This window comes from Lotus japonicus, chromosome 6 (assembly GCF_012489685.1).
Source record: "Lotus japonicus ecotype B-129 chromosome 6, LjGifu_v1.2".
Lineage (NCBI taxonomy): Eukaryota > Viridiplantae > Streptophyta > Magnoliopsida > Fabales > Fabaceae > Lotus > Lotus japonicus.
The window spans coordinates 60439495-60457378 of record NC_080046.1 but is presented as its reverse complement, the minus strand read 5'-3'; the positions used below and the strand labels follow the sequence as shown (position 1 = coordinate 60457378).

At 41.9% G+C, this 17884-nt stretch overlaps 1 protein-coding gene across 1 annotated transcript; it reads right to left on the bottom strand.

The window, feature by feature from the left end:
* Positions 1–546: 546 nt before the first annotated feature.
* On the bottom strand, positions 547–17772 carry LOC130725700 (uncharacterized). Its single transcript, XM_057576905.1, has 2 exons — positions 17289–17772; positions 547–1286 (listed from the first exon to the last, which is right to left on the bottom strand). Exons 1-2 carry the CDS (start codon positions 17770–17772, stop codon positions 547–549), a joined length of 1224 nt encoding a protein of 407 aa, XP_057432888.1.
* Between the last annotated feature and the right edge of the window lie 112 nt (positions 17773–17884).

Here is a 17884-nt window from a genome sequence, read left to right as displayed (position 1 = left end):
GTCATCCACAAAGGAGACAAAATACTTGCTCCCTCCCAAGGAAGGAACCTCAAATGGTCCACACACATCAGAATATACAATATGCAGTAAATCATCAGCTCTAGAGGGTGCAAAATCAGTGAAAGAAGTTCTAGGCTGTTTACTAATCAAACAATTCTCACAAATCTTCTTTGGAGCCTTAATAGAGGGCAGACCATAGACCATACTCTTTGATTTCAGCATGCAAAGATCTCTAAAATTCAAGTGTCCTAGCCTCAGGTGCCATAGCCAAGACTCATCAGACAAAATTTCAGATGACAAACACTGAGATTCTATTGCATTAACGGTTACCTGAAATGTTCTGTTTGGAGCCAATGGTGCCCTGAAAATCTTCCTGTGTGTAGGATCAAACACCTCCATAAACTTCTTCTGCAACTTCATAGAGAAACCTTTCTCCAGTAGTTGTCCCATGCTGATCAGGTTGCTCCTCATATTGGGAACATACAGCACCTCTGAGATAAGAGCCTCCTTTCCATCAGATCTTGTAACCAGCACATCACCCATTCCTTATGCAGTGATGGTTCTATCATCAGCAAAACGCACACTGCTCTTCTTCCTAGGATCAAAATTGATCAACCATTCTCTGTGTCCAGTCATATGATTGGAACACCCAGAATCAATATACCACTTCCACTTCTCAGAATTGCAAGACACTTGATCAGTGTTCATCATGAGTGAATTGTAAGGCTCTTGATCAGTGGGCACCATGAGTGAATTGCAAGTCTCTTGATCAGTGGTTGCCATGAGTAACAGAGGATGTTCATCATCTTCATCCTCCTTGGCCATGTTAGCTTCATCTTTGTGCCTCTTCTCATGTTGATCATCAAGAACTGGTGTTGCCTTGCATTCACTGGAAAAATGCCCAATCTTTTGACAGTTAAAGCAACGAAGCTTTTTCCTGTCAATTTTCTTTCTGCCATTTCGAAACCCTCCTCTTCTTGAAGATTCAGGCTTGTCTTGTTCTGAATTTTGTGGCTTTCCTTGATCCTGATAAGACCCTTTTCCAGAATTGCTCTTGACATCTTTCCCCTTTCCACGATTCTGATCATACTTCCACGATTTCCCTTTCTTGGATGTCTGAGCCTGCAAGGCTTGATCTGTAGATCGTTCCTGTGACCTTTCCAATAGGCGTTGTTCATGGGCTTCCAGGGAACCCTGTAGTTCTTCAACCTTCAGATCCTCCAATTTCTTGGATTCCTCAATTGCCACCACAATATGATCGAATTTTGGGGCTAGGGTTCGAAGAACTTTGTGAGACCCAAGTTTTTAAGCTTAGAATAAGTGGAAGAGATTTCCATTTACGATTAGACTTGACGTATCGTGAAGGAAAACCTGAACGAGAGTTTATCGGAAGGAATATATTTATGAAGGAGAAAGTTCAGGAAAAGTTCAAGGATTGCATTATGATCGATAAAAGATATAGCACGATCGTTTTACGCTTAAACCTAGGTTAGAAACCCTAGTATATAACTAGTTTTCACTTTTAGGCACTGAAGGTATGAAAAACGGTAGAAAGGGGGGGTTTGAATAACGTTTTCAGTACAAAACTACCACCTTAAAGATTTTAACAAATCTTTTCGAGAACTAAGTGCAAAAGATAAAGATAGAAAAGCACACAAGGATTTTATCCTGGTTCACTTGATAAATCACTCAAGCTACTCCAGTCCACCCGTTAAGGTGATTTCTTCCTTCTTAGAATGAAGGCAATCCACTAATCAGGTAAGAGTTACAACTGCACTTGAAACCTACAAGTGACTAACAATTACACTGACTTAGCTCACACTAAGATTCACTCTCTTAGTCTTCTCTAGGATCCGATCAACCTTGATCTCCTAAAGGAAAATCAAACAACTGTTTGAGGTTGGTGTTTACAAGGGTTTGCTTCTGAATAAGCTGAGTGTAAACTAAAATAAATTACAAGATGAAAGAAAGCTTAGAATATTTTGAATATCTTGCGCGTGTGTTGCTTCTTGTATTCACTTCTCTTCTAGCCGCTTCTTTCAATCTTCAGCCTCTATATATACTCCAAGGATTAGGGTTGAGCGTTGCATGGAAATGCTACCGTTGGAGGGCAGTTCTGGAAAATCCAGCTTCTGCTGTGGCTGAGAACGTTAGGTAGGTCGTCAGGAAGGTACACTTGCTTTTGTACTTGGATAGCGACTTGACCTTTTAACCTAGGAGACTTCTGATCAGAGGAATGCTTCGTATTGGAACTTGTGAAGCAGGTTGATCAGAGTCAGAGGGAAAGCACAGATCCTCTGACCATTGTATCTTCTGATTCTGAACTCAGAGGGAAGAACATGGCCTTCAGAGTTTCTTGCTTCTGGACTTCAGAGTTTCCACTATTCAGCTTCTGGATCTTCAGAGTCTTCTACACCATCGGAACATCTGAACCTTCAGTGTTTCTTGGTTGTCAGAACTTCTGGATCATCAGAGCTTCTAGCGACTGAGTCCTCATCAGAGTTTGTATAGCTTCAGATCTTCTGAAGCTTTTCCACTGTTCATACTGAACATGGTGAATGCGAAAGCGTTGCTTGGGTTACCCTTTATACACAGTGCTTCTGATTTGTGTGAAATTGAGTCAGGGTCAGAGCCTGTAAATAGCACACTCAGAAAAACACGTTAGAGTACCACAATTGTTCATATCAAAAGGTTAACTTGTAATCATCAAAACATAGAGTTGTACTACTAGATCAAAACTTGATCTTACAATCTCCCCCTTTTTGATGATGACAAAACTAAGATTTTTGATGAACAATTCTTAAACATTAAACTGAATTCACTCAGAGTTTAGAGATATAAAATAAGACTTATCCTGATGTGAATAGTTTATCTTGCTCATTCTGAATTCAAGTCACTGCTTGATTCTGAGCTTAGCTCCCCCTGAATCTAATACTTGATGAAAACGTTAGTAAAGTCTAGATTCTGAGCTAAATCATATAAGAGTTCAGAGTGAAAAGCTTATGACATAGATGAAAAACGAATAATCAGAGCGCATAAGTGATCAGAGTCATGGACAAGGTATCAGAGTCTTGGGTATCAGAGTCAACTTAGAATCACTTCAGAAGAAGTGAAATGTATTCCTTGTATTTGCCCAGTGACACATCTATGGTCATGAAGGTGGAACTCTTAAAATCTCCAAAAGAAAAATAAGTCACACTAACACATCTTACACATCAAAAACTGGGTTTTACTCCCCCTTTTTGTCATAAGCAAAAAGCTTGGGGTGTGAAAAACTTAGCTTGAAGTACAAGGTACGTCCCCCTTAGAGAAGGTCTAAGTTGAAAGAAAATGAAGACGATGTAAGAATCAGAGTGAGGCGATAATAAATAGAAGAGTTAATGCAAGGGATGAACGTTTACCACCGGTCAAGTGAGGAAATATAAGGGTCAGTTACCAAGTACTTAACCTCGAGAAACTGTAAGAGCATTAACTTTCAGAGAGAAAGTGAAGCCTATAAAAACGTTGGAGAGAAAGGTAAGCTTCACACCTCGAATAATATTCAGAAAAAAATGGCATCATACAGAATGGCATTAGAAGAGCTCAGAAGGAAGGCGTTTGAGGAAGATATGTTCCTCAATATTAGGCATCCCGATGGTACAAAGACCATACAAGAGCTGACGAAGACACTGCTTGAAGAAGATCTTGGTCCAGAGATGGAGAAAGATCTGAAGGAGTTCCTCTGCTTCGTGGAAGAGATTCAGGAGCTTTGCCAGCGGGAGCTGAATCTGCTGGAAGAGAAGGAGACTGTGGAAAAGAGACTCAAGACGACAGAAGATAGTCTAGAAAAAGATGATCTGAGCATCAAACTTGGCAACATAGAGTATACATTGGATCGTCTGGAGAAGGAAAGAGTGGAGCAGCGCCAAGAATGCAGAAGAATGAGGAAGGATCCTCCATTCTAGATATAGGGAATAATGTATGATGGAAGGAATTATGATGTAAACATAGAACAATTATGAATAAAACAGGTTTTGCAAACATATGTGCCACAAATATATATAGATATATGCATATAGAATCACAAATGAACAAATTAAAGTAAGTAAATAAGCAGAGTTTAAATAAAACAACGTTAAATAAAAAGGAAAAGGAAGAAAAAGAAGAGATCCTAAAAACTAAGATTTGTCAGTACGGCGCAGAAGTTCCATCATCATGTGCTTCATCTCAATCAGCATGGATTCATGAATGTCAAGACGTTGTTCCATGATGTCGAGTCTGGATGAGCTTGTCGGAGTAGAGCTGGAAGGAACGTTCTGAGCAGCTTGAGGTTCTGGAATGGAAGCAGAAGCAGCAGGAGTAAACAGAACTGGTGCAAGTCGCTCTGCCTCAGCTTCAGCTTCAAGACGTTCTGCCTCAAGTCTGGCTTGTTCAGCCTGAGCTACTGCTTGACGGGCAGCTTCTTCTTCTTGTTCTTTCTGTCTCTTGGCTTCTTCAATGGCTTCAAGAAGCTTGGTTCTCTGTTCGAGTTCATGAAGAGCCACCCTCCTAGCAAACCTTTGCTTTGCAGCCTCAATGCTCTGACTTCCCTCTGCATGCAGGAGCTGCAGCATAACGGGAAACTGAGCCACCAGCCAAGTGCTCAAATTGTTCCACTCATCAGCCACATTTTCAGCATTCTCACTGAGGTCAGTCTGACCGTGCACATTGCGGAGCCTCAAGGAGGCTTCATGATTGAAAATATTGATGCACTCAGAGAGAGATGTGGGTTGAAGGTGAGTATAGGGAATGATGGAGAGGTTGGGTGCAGGAGAGGCTGGGTGATTGCTGCTATGAGCTTCAGAGGCACCTTGTGGAGAACCAATGTTAATTATGGGAGCATTGGGTTCAGAGGTTCCACGGTGAGGGTCTGAAGTTTCAACCAGAGGGTGAGGTGATCTAACCGAGGATTGGTTAGATACTGATTGTTCAGGTTCAGGGTCTGGTTGAATTGGCTCTTGTTGGTCAGGGACAGGGTGAGCCTGTTGGACTAAGGGGTCTGCCTCTTGGATAGGATTGGCCAAGATAGGTTCATCTGGGTCAACTAGACGTTCAGGTCTAGGGCCAGGATATTGCCTAGGGCTTGGACAGGTAAGGTAATATTCTTCCAAGGCAGATACCTTCCCTTTCCTAACCTCCATGAATTTTCTAAGTGATTCAGAGGTATTGGAGGGAGGAGAGTCAAAGACATTGATGGGGAAGGATACAGGTGTGAAGGCTGATGAAGAGTCTGTATCCGTGGTTCTGACAGCAGGACGTGCTGATGCTCTGGGAGCAGAGTGATCAGACGTTCTGGGTTGTGGTTCTGTTGGTTTGGGTTCTGGTTGGTTGGGGATGATGGGTTCAGAAGTTAATGGGTCGTATGGAATGGTAAGGAGAGAGGTTGGATCTTCTGACCTAGAGGGTTGGTTCTGAAGCAAATTCCAGAGTGGTGCTTCAGTAGGAGAAGGTTGAAAGAATGAAGATCTTGGGGAATGTGGTGGAGAGGTGGTTTGTGCGGCTGGCTGGGATTCATGAATAGGAGTGAGGGGATTTGAAGAGTGTTGGAGTAAGGCAGAAATTGGGAGTGCATCAAATAAATTCAAATCATCATCAGAGGTAAGTGCAGGCTTACTTGTATGTGCTGATGATCGAGTCACTCTGGCCGGAGGTTCAGTCCTTCTGACCTCTGCAGCAGCTGGTTCCACCCGAGGAGGCTTCACCACAATTCTGACTTTCTTCTGCTTCTTCTTTGGAGGACCATCCTCACTATCATCACCATCATCATCATCAGGCTTGCTCTTCGCCTTCTTGACCAGAGGGACATCAGATTCCTCTGAGGATTCGTCCAGAACCATCTTCCTCTTGGTTTTCTTCTTGGGAGGAGAAGGAAACTCTGGAGCTGGTGGAAGTCTGCTGACGAAATCATCAAGGTCAATCTCGAATCCTTGAGCCCTGAGGTCTTCAACATAGCATCTGATGGCTTCAGGATGGTCTGCTTGAGTCCACAGAGGGTAGTCATTCAGAGGCATTCTTCTTCCTCTGATCTCAGAAGATGTGTCCTCATGAGCAGGAGCAATCTTCTTCTGGACCAAACCCATCTTCTTCAGAGAGTTGGCAGTGAAGACATCGCTAACAATTGTGCTCAAATCCTCTGTGCAACCAGCATTGATCAAATCTTGCACCAAGTTGCTTTCAATGAGAAAGTCTGAGATCAGCCTCCCAAAAGGAATATATTTGATGGCTGACTTGATGGAGGAGGTGGTGCGAGACTTCCGGATGCATTCCTTCAAATAGGAGAACAGGAAGTAGGGAAGGCAGATCTTCTCCTTGTCTTGAATGAAGAACAGCATCGCCTTCTGATTGAAGTTGATGTAGTCTGGAGAACTGCCCTTTGGTCGTTGATTGATGCAGTTGAGCAGGATCTTGTGCCAGACCCTGAGTTTGGGTTGAAGGTCCATCACTTTGTAGCTCGTCTTGCCCGGTTTGAAGGTGGTGTACAGGGCCTTGTTGACGATGTCCTTGGTTCTGGGTTTCAGCTTCGATTCCGTCAGTGAGAACCGATACCCATGAGCAGTTTCTGCACCTAGCAGATTCACGAATGACTTCTCCGTGATGATGATCTTCCTACCCAGTATGTAAGAGACCACCTGAGTGTCATCACAATCAGCGTGCTTCCAGAATTCCTTTACCAGCTTCTCATACACCGGTCCTCGAAGTCGATTGAAGTAGTTTCCCCAACCTTGAGCTTGGACTTCAGGACGGAGATCAAACCCATTTGCAGCCAAGTTGTCGAGGTTGAATCTCCATTCTGCAAGGACTTGAAGTTCCTCAGGAGGAAATACACAGTGAACGGCACAGCCCCGTTCTGCAATAGGAACAATCTCCTCTTGAGCTTGAGCTTGTTCTTGTGCTGGGTTCTCAGAGCCCCGTTGACCCGTTGCCAACCCGACTACCATGTGAGGGAACTGAGGTGCATCTGCAGTAGATCTTCTGGTTTGTCTCACCATTTTGAAGAGGTTGAAGGTTTGAGGTAGAAGATGAAGTTTGAAGGATGAAGAGAGATCGAGAGAGAAATCACGAAGGAGGCGGTTTTGAAAAGCAGGGAGTGCGAGAGTGAAAACCGGAAGTGAGAGAGAACGTGTGTATAGTGGGTTTTATCAAATAACCGTTGTTGATTCAAAAAGCACTTTAAGATCAACGGTTGAAAATTAAAGATAGACAGTAACAGTAAAATACACAATCACACACAGAAGATAAGCATATCTACACGCAATCACAACAGACTGTCACACGGGCACAAGGAACTATGCATCAGAAATTCTGACGCACGTGTTGTTGTCTCAGCTTCAGAGTCAGTACCAGTGGGCACACACACTCTGATTGAGTTACCTTCTGGACTAGACATCTTCTGATCAAGAAGTATCATAGTCAGAGGTTCTGATCTATCTTCACTCTGGACAAAAGTCCATGTTTAGATTTTTCAGAATAAAATTAAATCTATCTTCAGCTAAGGGCTTTGTAAAGATATCTGCCCATTGATGGTCAGTATCAACAAACTTCAGAAGAAGTACGCCCTTCTGCACATAATCTCTAATGAAGTGATACTTTACCTCAATGTGCTTTGCCCTTGAATGCAAGATAGGATTCTTGCTCAACGAAATTGCAGCAGTGTTATCACAATAGATTGGGATATTGCTCTCAAGGATCTGATAATCCTCCAGCTGATGTTTCATCCAGAGCATCTGAGTGCTGCATATTGCTGCTGAGATATATTCTGCCTCTGCAGTTGATAGAGCAATGGTTGATTGCCTCTTGCTTGCCCATGAGACTAGATTGCTTCCCAGAAATTGACAATTTCCAGAAGTACTTTTTCTCTCTGTTCTATCTCCAGCATAATCAGCATCACAATAACCTGAAAGCTTATGCTCTGATGTTTTCTTATACATCAAACCAAGGTTAGTGGTGCCTTTCAGATACCTTAGGATCCTCTTAACAGCAGTTAAGTGGGTTTCCCTTGGATCTGATTGGAAACGAGCACATAAATGAACACTAAATAGTATGTCTGGCCTAGATGCAGTTAAGTACAGAAGTGAACCTATCATGCCACGATAGAGCTTCTGACATACTTTACCACTTATATCTTCTTTTTCCAGAATGCATGTTGGATGCATTGGAGTCTTGGCCACTGTAGATTCCAGCATATTGAACTTCTTCAGAAGTTCCTTAGTGTACTTGCTCTGATGGATATATGTTCCTTCTGGTGTTTGATCAACTTGTATTCCCAGAAAGTACTTTAATTCTCCCATCATACTCATCTCAAATTCAGCCTGCATCATCTCAGAAAATTCTTTGCATAGAGATTGATTAGCAGAACCAAATATAATATCATCAACATAAATTTGCACAATTAAGATATCATCTTTATAAGTCTTGCAAAAGAGAGTTGTATCTACTTTACCCCTTACAAACTCATTCTCCAGAAGGAATGAGCTAAGTCTCTCATACCATGCTCTGGGAGCTTGCTTCAGACCGTAGAGTGATTTCTTCAATTTGAACACATGGTCTGGTTTCTTTTCATCTTCAAAACCTGGGGGTTGATGAACATAGACTTCCTCTGAGATATAACCATTTAGGAAGGCACTCTTTACGTCCATCTGATGTAGAACTATGTTGTGATTTACTGAGAAAGAAATCAATAGTCTGATTGCTTCCAGTCTTGCTACTGGAGCAAATGTTTCAGTGTAGTCTATTCCTTCCTGCTGGCTGTAGCCTTGAGCAACTAGCCTTGCCTTGTTTCTGACTACATCTCCTTTCTCATTTAGCTTGTTTATGAATACCCATTTCGTTCCAATAACATGGACATTCTCAGGCTTCTTCACTAAGCTCCAAACATCGTTCTTGGAGAATTGATTCAATTCTTCTTCCATGGCCAGAATCCAATCCTTGTCCTGAAGAGCTTCATCTATGGACTTGGGTTCAATTAAGGACACCAATCCTTTCAGACTCAGCAAGGTCTCTTCAGAGGGTCTGAAGGCGGATCTGGTTCTGACTGGTTCATCTTTGTTACCCAGAATCAATTCCTTAGGATGAGCTGCAGTGATTCTGCTCTTCTTCAGAGTTTGTGAGTTAGCGGGACCAGCTTCTTCCTCTGGTTCATCTTCCTCTGGCTCAACTTCCTCTGGAGCTTTGCCTTTGTCAGAAACATTAATGCTTAAATCTGCAAACTTTTCAACTAGCTTTGACTGGTCAGAGTCAAGCTTATCATCAAATCTAACATGAATAGATTCTTCAATAGTCTTAGCATCAGTATTATAAAATCTAAAACCTTTAGATCTATCAGAATAACCAAGTAATAGACACTTAGAAGATTTAGCATCAAATTTATGCAATCTATCCTTAGTATTGAGAACATAACAAACACAGCCAAAAGGATGAAAATAAGAAATGTTGGGTTTTATGTTCTTCCACAATTCATAAGGAGTCTTTTTCAGAATTGGTCTCACAGAGATTCTGTTCTGAATGTAACATGCTGTATTTACTGCCTCTGCCCAAAAGTGCTTAGCCATGCCAGTTTCTTGGAGCATGGTTCTAGCCATCTCCTGAAGAGTTCTATTCTTCCTCTCAACAACACCATTTTGTTGAGGAGTTCTAGGACAAGAGAAATCATGTGTAATTCCATAGGAATCAAACAGACTCTCAAACTTGTCATTCTCAAACTCTCCACCATGGTCACTTCTGACACGCACAATTCTACAAGCCTTCTCGTTTTGCACTTGAGCAATGAAGGTAGAGAACACAGCATGAGACTCATCCTTGCGGGTTAGAAACTTTACCCATGTCCAGCGGCTATAGTCATCAACGATAACCATCCCATATCTCTTGCCACCTATAGACTCAGTTTTCACTGGTCCAAACAGGTCGATATGCAGAAGTTCTAACGGCCTTGAGGTTGAGACAACATTCTTTGCCTTGAAAGGGACTTTTGTGAATTTGCCTTTCTGACATGCTTCACAAAGAGCGTCTGAAGCGAACTTCAGATTGGGTAAGCCCCTGACAAGGTTTAGCTTGCTCAGCTGAGAAATCTTTCTCATACTGGCATGCCCTAACCGTCTATGCCATACCCACTGCTCTTCATTAACAGACAGAAGGCACTTCACATTCTGAGCCTCCAACTCAGATAATCTGATCTTATAAATGTTGTTCTTCCTCTTGCTGTTAAACAGAACAGAGCCATCGATCTGACTTACAGCCCGGCAGGACTTTTGATTGAATATAACATCATAACCCTTGTCAGCTAATTGACTTATAGACAATAAGTTATGTGTTAAGCCGTCTACCAATAAAACATTATCAATGCATGTACTACTATCTACACAAATAGTACCAGTACCAATAATTTTACCCTTTTCATTTCCTCCAAAGCCAACTTCGCCTCCAGGCTTAAGTTTAAGCTCTCGGAACATACGCTTTTCTCCCGTCATGTGACGCGAGCATCCACTGTCCAGATACCATGATTGGTGTTTCAGTGGAGCTATCAAGGATATCTGCAACATAGATAATCTTGTCCTTAGGTACCCACTTTCTGGGTCCTCTTTTGTTAGTTACCCCAAGGGTTCTGATCACCTTGGGTGTCTCAACATGATATTTTAAAGGAATATTTGCATGATATTTAGTCATAGAGAAAGATCCCTTTTTAAGAGGGTTTTTAGCAACTTCAGCAGGTACAGAATCAGGCAATATGGTACCAGAGGGAACAAAGCATTCATACAAGGATTTAGCTTTAGACACAGAAGGCTCATTTCTAATTGGTTTAGAATAGCCAATGCCATGCATTCCATTTCTGCTTACACCATAGATCATTGAAGCCATTAAGCTTCTATCTACGCTTTTAGCCAGGAATCTTTGAAAAGATTTTTCATACTTAGATTCATGCTTACTATCAGAGGCATCGCAGGCAATAACTTCTTCTAACTTTGCAATTTGATTCTTAAGCACAGAGTTAGAATTAACTAAAGCATGGTTATCATTTTTCAAATCAGATATGATTTTCTCATGTTCAGAAGGAGTTTTAGAAACAGCAGATAAGTTCTTTTTCAGCTTCTTATGCTTAGACAACAAGGAGTTATACTTATCCATGATATCAGACAAAGCATGTTTCAGTTCAGAGGTAGAGAAGGAAGCAAATACCTCATTTTCATCGTCAGAGTCTGGATCTCCTTCTGATTCTGAGTCAGAGTCAACAGCTTCCTTTGACTCTGTTCCTTTGTCTTTGACAATAGCCATGAGTCCTTGGACTTCACCATCAGAGTCAACATCCTCTGACTCTGATTCATCGAATGTCACCATCAGACTCTTCTTGGTCTTGAAGTGCTTCTTTGGCTTCTTGTCCTTCTTCAATTTTGGACAGTCACTTTTGTAGTGCCCTGATTCTTTGCACTCAAAGCAAGTGACTTCCTTGATTGATGACTTCTTCTGACCTGAGGATTCAGACTTTCCTCTTGCCTTTCCAGAGCCTTTGAACTTGCTCTGCCTGTGCTTCCAGATGCGGTTGAGTCTCTTGGAGATCAGAGTTAGCTCATCTTCATCAGAATCTTCTGATGCTTCTTCAGATTCTTCTTCTTCAGCTTGAAGAGCCTTTGACTTCTCAACCTTAGCCTTTTCAGATTTGGATTTCAAGGCTATGGACTTTTTCCTCAGATCTTGCATCTCTGAGCGCTTCAGCTCATGGCATTTCAAAATGCTGATGAGTTCTTCTAAACTCATATTCTCAACATCTCTCGTGAGCTCTATTGAAGTCACCAAAGGCATCCAACTTTCAGGAAGACACCTGATGACCCTTATGACGTGATCTTTTGTTGTGTAGCTCTTGTTGAGAGGACGTATGCCAGCTACAAGCAGTTGAAATCTGGAGAACATTTCTTCAATGGACTCATTTGGCTCCATGATGAAGGATTCATACTTTTGGATCAAAGACAATGCCTTTGATTCTTTGACTTTCTTGTTTCCTTCATGAGACATCTTCAGAGAATCAAAAATGCCTTTAGCAAACTCACGATCTGTAATCTTCTGGTACTCCTCATAGGAGATAGCACTTAGAAGAATTGCTCTTGCTTTATGATGTTGTGAGTACAGCTTCTTTTGATCTGCAGACATCTCTGACCTTGGGATCTTTTTGCCATCTGCATCAACTGGACGCTCATAGCCATCCACAATAATATCCCAGAGATCTGCATCGAAACCCAGAAAGAAACTTTCCAGTCTATCTTTCCAATATTCGAACCTTTGACCATCGAACATAGGAGGCTTTGCGTTGTAACCATCTCTTTGAGTTTCACTGGTGGTGGCAGCCATTGTTTTTCACACCGGCCCGGATCACTGAACACTGTTAGGTGTGGTAATCAGAACTTGCGCTCTGATACCAATTGAAGGTATGAAAAACGGTAGAAAGGGGGGGTTTGAATAACGTTTTCAGTACAAAACTACCACCTTAAAGATTTTAACAAATCTTTTCGAGAACTAAGTGCAAAAGATAAAGATAGAAAAGCACACAAGGATTTTATCCTGGTTCACTTGATAAATCACTCAAGCTACTCCAGTCCACCCGTTAAGGTGATTTCTTCCTTCTTAGAATGAAGGCAATCCACTAATCAGGTAAGAGTTACAACTGCACTTGAAACCTACAAGTGACTAACAATTACACTGACTTAGCTCACACTAAGATTCACTCTCTTAGTCTTCTCTAGGATCCGATCAACCTTGATCTCCTAAAGGAAAATCAAACAACTGTTTGAGGTTGGTGTTTACAAGGGTTTGCTTCTGAATAAGCTGAGTGTAAACTAAAATAAATTACAAGATGAAAGAAAGCTTAGAATATTTTGAATATCTTGCGCGTGTGTTGCTTCTTGTATTCACTTCTCTTCTAGCCGCTTCTTTCAATCTTCAGCCTCTATATATACTCCAAGGATTAGGGTTGAGCGTTGCATGGAAATGCTACCGTTGGAGGGCAGTTCTGGAAAATCCAGCTTCTGCTGTGGCTGAGAACGTTAGGTAGGTCGTCAGGAAGGTACACTTGCTTTTGTACTTGGATAGCGACTTGACCTTTTAACCTAGGAGACTTCTGATCAGAGGAATGCTTCGTATTGGAACTTGTGAAGCAGGTTGATCAGAGTCAGAGGGAAAGCACAGATCCTCTGACCATTGTATCTTCTGATTCTGAACTCAGAGGGAAGAACATGGCCTTCAGAGTTTCTTGCTTCTGGACTTCAGAGTTTCCACTATTCAGCTTCTGGATCTTCAGAGTCTTCTACACCATCGGAACATCTGAACCTTCAGTGTTTCTTGGTTGTCAGAACTTCTGGATCATCAGAGCTTCTAGCGACTGAGTCCTCATCAGAGTTTGTATAGCTTCAGATCTTCTGAAGCTTTTCCACTGTTCATACTGAACATGGTGAATGCGAAAGCGTTGCTTGGGTTATCCTTTATACACAGTGCTTCTGATTTGTGTGAAATTGAGTCAGGGTCAGAGCCTGTAAATAGCACACTCAGAAAAACACGTTAGAGTACCACAATTGTTCATATCAAAAGGTTAACTTGTAATCATCAAAACATAGAGTTGTACTACTAGATCAAAACTTGATCTTACAGGCACGATGGAAGTTAATTCCAAAAATCTTCAGAGAAATGTTAGAACTTCTCTTTTTTCCATATATAACAATCGTTTCGAGGCGAAACTCTAGGATCTACGAACGTCCGATTCCAATCATCGGAAGTTTGCCGAAACCGAAACCCTGGTATTTCAAAACCCTAGAATTTCTCGACAATGAAGACTTTTTCTATTCAGAGCTTCAAATGAATATTCCACACGCGTACACCCATTTCTCTTGATGATTTCAATCTTTCCTCCGAAGGAAATTTTCTATTCCGACATTCGATGCAAAAAGCAACTTATCGGGTAAAATAGTTTTACACCGACTATGCATTAGTTGCCAAAAATACAAGGAGACATCTTTTTAGTTTTGGAATTCTTTTGCCAAAACATATCTTAGAATTCACGGAGAATGACGCCGGAAAAATCAGATTCGCGAAACTTTCATTTTCCCGCGAATTTCCATCTTCTATATATAGCAAACAAGTGAGAAAAAAACACAAAACTCCTCCATTTTCTCTCCTCAAGGCCGCGAGCTTCACCAAGGAAGAAGGAAGAAGAATTTTCTTCATTACTTGCTTGATCGTTGATCCGTTAGTTGCTGCTTCAAGGTTTCGAGGTATAGTCGCTAATCCTTACCTCTGATCGCTTTTTCCATAGCTTTTCTGTAGACTTTTCTGAGCTGATAGTTTATGGGTTTTTGCAAAACTATCCTGAATGTTTCATTTCTGATTCTAAACCTCTTCCTTATGTGCCCAAGATCACTTCTGCCGGATTAGATTTTCCGTAATGTCGCCGGATTTCCGCCGGAATCAATTTTAGCCTAAAATACCCATTTTTGGAGTAAAGCTTCAACCTTTAGGCTGAAAACTATCGCCTTAGCTTAGTGCTAGTAGGATTAGTTGTCATAAACGTCGTTGGTGACGTCCCTGCAAAATTTGGTTTTTGGGATTTCAGTTTTGAAATTTCTAAGTTAAAAATCATGACCAAAATACCCCTGCGACAGTTTTTGATCCGATAATTTTTCCGAGTTCAGAATACCCTTAGTTACGGCTAATGATAGCATAGGAACCAAGTTTGATCGAAGAAAAATCGAGTTCCCTAATTACCTAAAGTGGCCGAGCCTATAGGGGGAGGAGGAGGAAAATTTCCTTTTCCGAAAACTTGTCTTTCGCGCTAGATTATCGTACCTTAGAGTATAGATTACTTCGAGTAACCTTAGTAAGTATCGATAGCTTAGTTTTCGATAGATTCTGATAGTATTTATGTGGTTTTGCTCTAAAGGTGATTTTGAGGAATTTCCAGCGGAGCAAGGCTTTGATTGTGAAGGAGCTTTAGGAGATAACTCTGGAGAACCTACAGGTGAGGGCTTCTCACTGAATCTCTAGTTAATGCTTAGGGTCGATGCTCTCGACATTGTTTACTGTTTATGCACTGGATTGTGTGTGATTGGAAAATGTTTTCTGAGGCTTCGGCTGACAATGTAGATGATGAATCTACTGAATGTTTTTGAGATTGACTTACATGCTATGTGCTATGTGGGTAATCTAGGATGTGTGGTGCATGCTTTATATGCTAAATGCTAAGTGTTTATAATGAGATTTATTGATATATGACATGTTGTTGATTGTGATGATTTAAATATGCTTTGCACTGGAATCTGAGATTCTGAATGGTGAGAATAGCGGGCAGGTCATGCCGATTTTATTTTGAGAGTTTTGAGAAAGTTTGATAGGACGAACGAGGTTCGGGCCTTGTTTTTGTTAGTGGATTGAGACATTCTCTGGAAGTGATTTGGGATTGGGAGATCCTGAAAATGTATAAGACTTGCGATAAGACAAAATGGAATCTATTTTATAAAGAAAACTCATAAGACCTTAAATAACCTCTAAATCTTTAAGTAATGATAACAACCTCGAAAGGAAGGCTTGGAAGTCAAATCTTAGTTTTGGAAAACGAGAAGTGTCGTCGGATCCCAGTATTGAGAAAGTTGAGAGGCTTCGAGTATGTAGATGTTGTGGTGCTGTTGGAGCAGCGTTTGTTGTTGTGCTGTTGGAGCAGCTATTGTTGTTGTGCTGTTGGAGCAGCTATGTTGTTGGGCTATCCTGGGGATAAGTCCGGGGAATTGATAGTTCCCGAGTATGTGATACTCTTGTGCTGTTGGAGCAGCTATGTGTTGTGGTGAAGCGTGTCTTTTGGTCGCAGAATCGACCGTTACCTTAGGGTAAGCTTTTAGAGACTTTAATTTACCTAGAACACGTGACGACGTGTCGAGTGAGATTCGGAGACGTTGTTTGACTAATCATCCTGCATACATGCAACATTAATGAGGTATTAACACAGGACGTACTCTGGACCTCGTCGGATTCCAAAATGGTCATAAGACCCGGATTTCCGTGTAAGAGCGTGTGTAGACGTCTCTTGTAGCAGACCGAAATGGCAGACCTACGGGTTACGGCTGATCTGGCTACCTTGGTTTGGTGTAAGAGACACGCGGGCAGAAATGGTCCCACCGTTGCTGGTGCTAGGATTGATCCGGTTGATGTCCATCCTAGAGGCACGCGAGCAGAATGGTCCCACCGTTGCTGGTGCTAGGATTGACTCGTTTGATGTCCATACCTATGTTTGGTGTAAGAGGCACGCGGGCAGAATGGTCCCACCGTTGCTGGTGCTAGGATTGATCCGTTTGATGTCCATCCGTTTCCGGAATGCATTTGGTTAACTGGGCTAACCTGCATATCATTTCATGCAACATGCATACTGACTTAGTTGTTGAGTGTGTTTGATACTTGTTAATTCTACTTGAGACATGTTAACTGTGATTTATTGCTGTTTACATTCATTGTGAAATATACAACCCTAGGATGTAATCCCTAGTTATAAGCCTAAGTGGCTAATCTTTTATCGGTATCTATTGGTGGTATTATTTATATAATTCTTTGGAGTTGACCCTCGCGTCTTCTGTGTGTGCTTTGGCGAACAAACGCCCTTTGTCAGATGTCTTCGGCGGGCTGATTCATGATGGTTCATCCTTCGGGAGGAACTAGGGTTGAGATGCGGGAATGGAGCGTATCGCGGTTGCGAGAGGAGGACAGATGGTGTACATAGACTAGGTCGTTCTGGATTTCAAATTCGGACGACGATCATGCTAGCATGTAGGTTTTAGTGCTGGTGTGAGCTCCTCGAGATGGGATTAGTGTAGGAGTAGAGTCTTAGCTCTGAACATCATTTGTTTTCTTTGGGAACAAGGTAGTTTCCCACCTATAGCTTTTTGTGTGGTTTCTTTACGGGAATCACAGAGAGTTGGTTGAACATAGGAGATCTTGTTTCAGGCCGATGGGCCAGCTCATTCTCAGTTTTGAGGGATGGTGTTGCGGACACTTCACCCTTTTCAATTGGTTTGTATATATTGCCTACGGGCGCTACACTTTTCTTTCCGTCACTGGAGGTTACTCGTGACGAGGTTGTTACTTACAGCGGGGGCTGTATTATATATTGTACATTAGTTCTGTTGCTTTTCGCTTTTGGGTTTTATCTATTTCAGTCTTGTCTTAGTTATTATAAAAAAAAAAAATATTCACGTTTTTCCGCATTAAGTTTACTTTCGGTTACTAAAGTGACGCCACCGAAATCGGGGTGTTACAAACTTTCTCAACAATTGACAAATCTGTAATTGTTTCTCCAAAACCCTTCATCAGATTTGTTAGGCTCAGAATCCTTGTGAAATAATCTGCAATTCTCTCATTTGCCTCCATTTGCAGCAATTCGTATTGGCGACGAAGCGTCTGGAGTTTCACTTTCTTCAACTGGTCTGCACCATCGTTGGCCTTCTCAAGAATCCTCCAAGCATCGCGAGCATTCGTCGCAGCAGAAATTTTTTCAAAGTGTGCAGCGTCTACGCATTGATGGAGCAGAAACAGGGCTTTGCAATCGAGTTTCTTCATGGCCTTGTGCGCAGCTTGTTGCGCTTCTGTGGCTCCCTCTGGTAACGCTGAGAAACCTTCCTCCACAATTTCGGTGAGTTCTTGATAACCCATTATCGCCTTCATCTGGACACACCAGTTGCGCCAGTTCTTGCCATCGAGTTTGGGGAGATTGGCCGGGAAGTTGCCACTGTTCTGGCCCATCGTCACACACAGTCCCTTCTCAACGAATCAAGAAGCTCTGAATACCAGTTTGTTAGTGCAAAGGAGAGAAAGAGAGAGTAATCTATCGTATTGACAGAACTGAGAGAGATAG

Coding starts and splice junctions, on each gene's coding strand:
- LOC130725700 (XM_057576905.1), bottom strand. CDS start 17,772: ATGGGCCAGAACAGTGGCAACTTCCCGGCCAATCTCCCCAAACTCGAT. Junction 1,287..17,288: donor GTCAATTGTTGAGAAAGTTT/GTAACACCCCGA, acceptor GGTCTCACAAAG/TTCTTCGAACCCTAGCCCCA.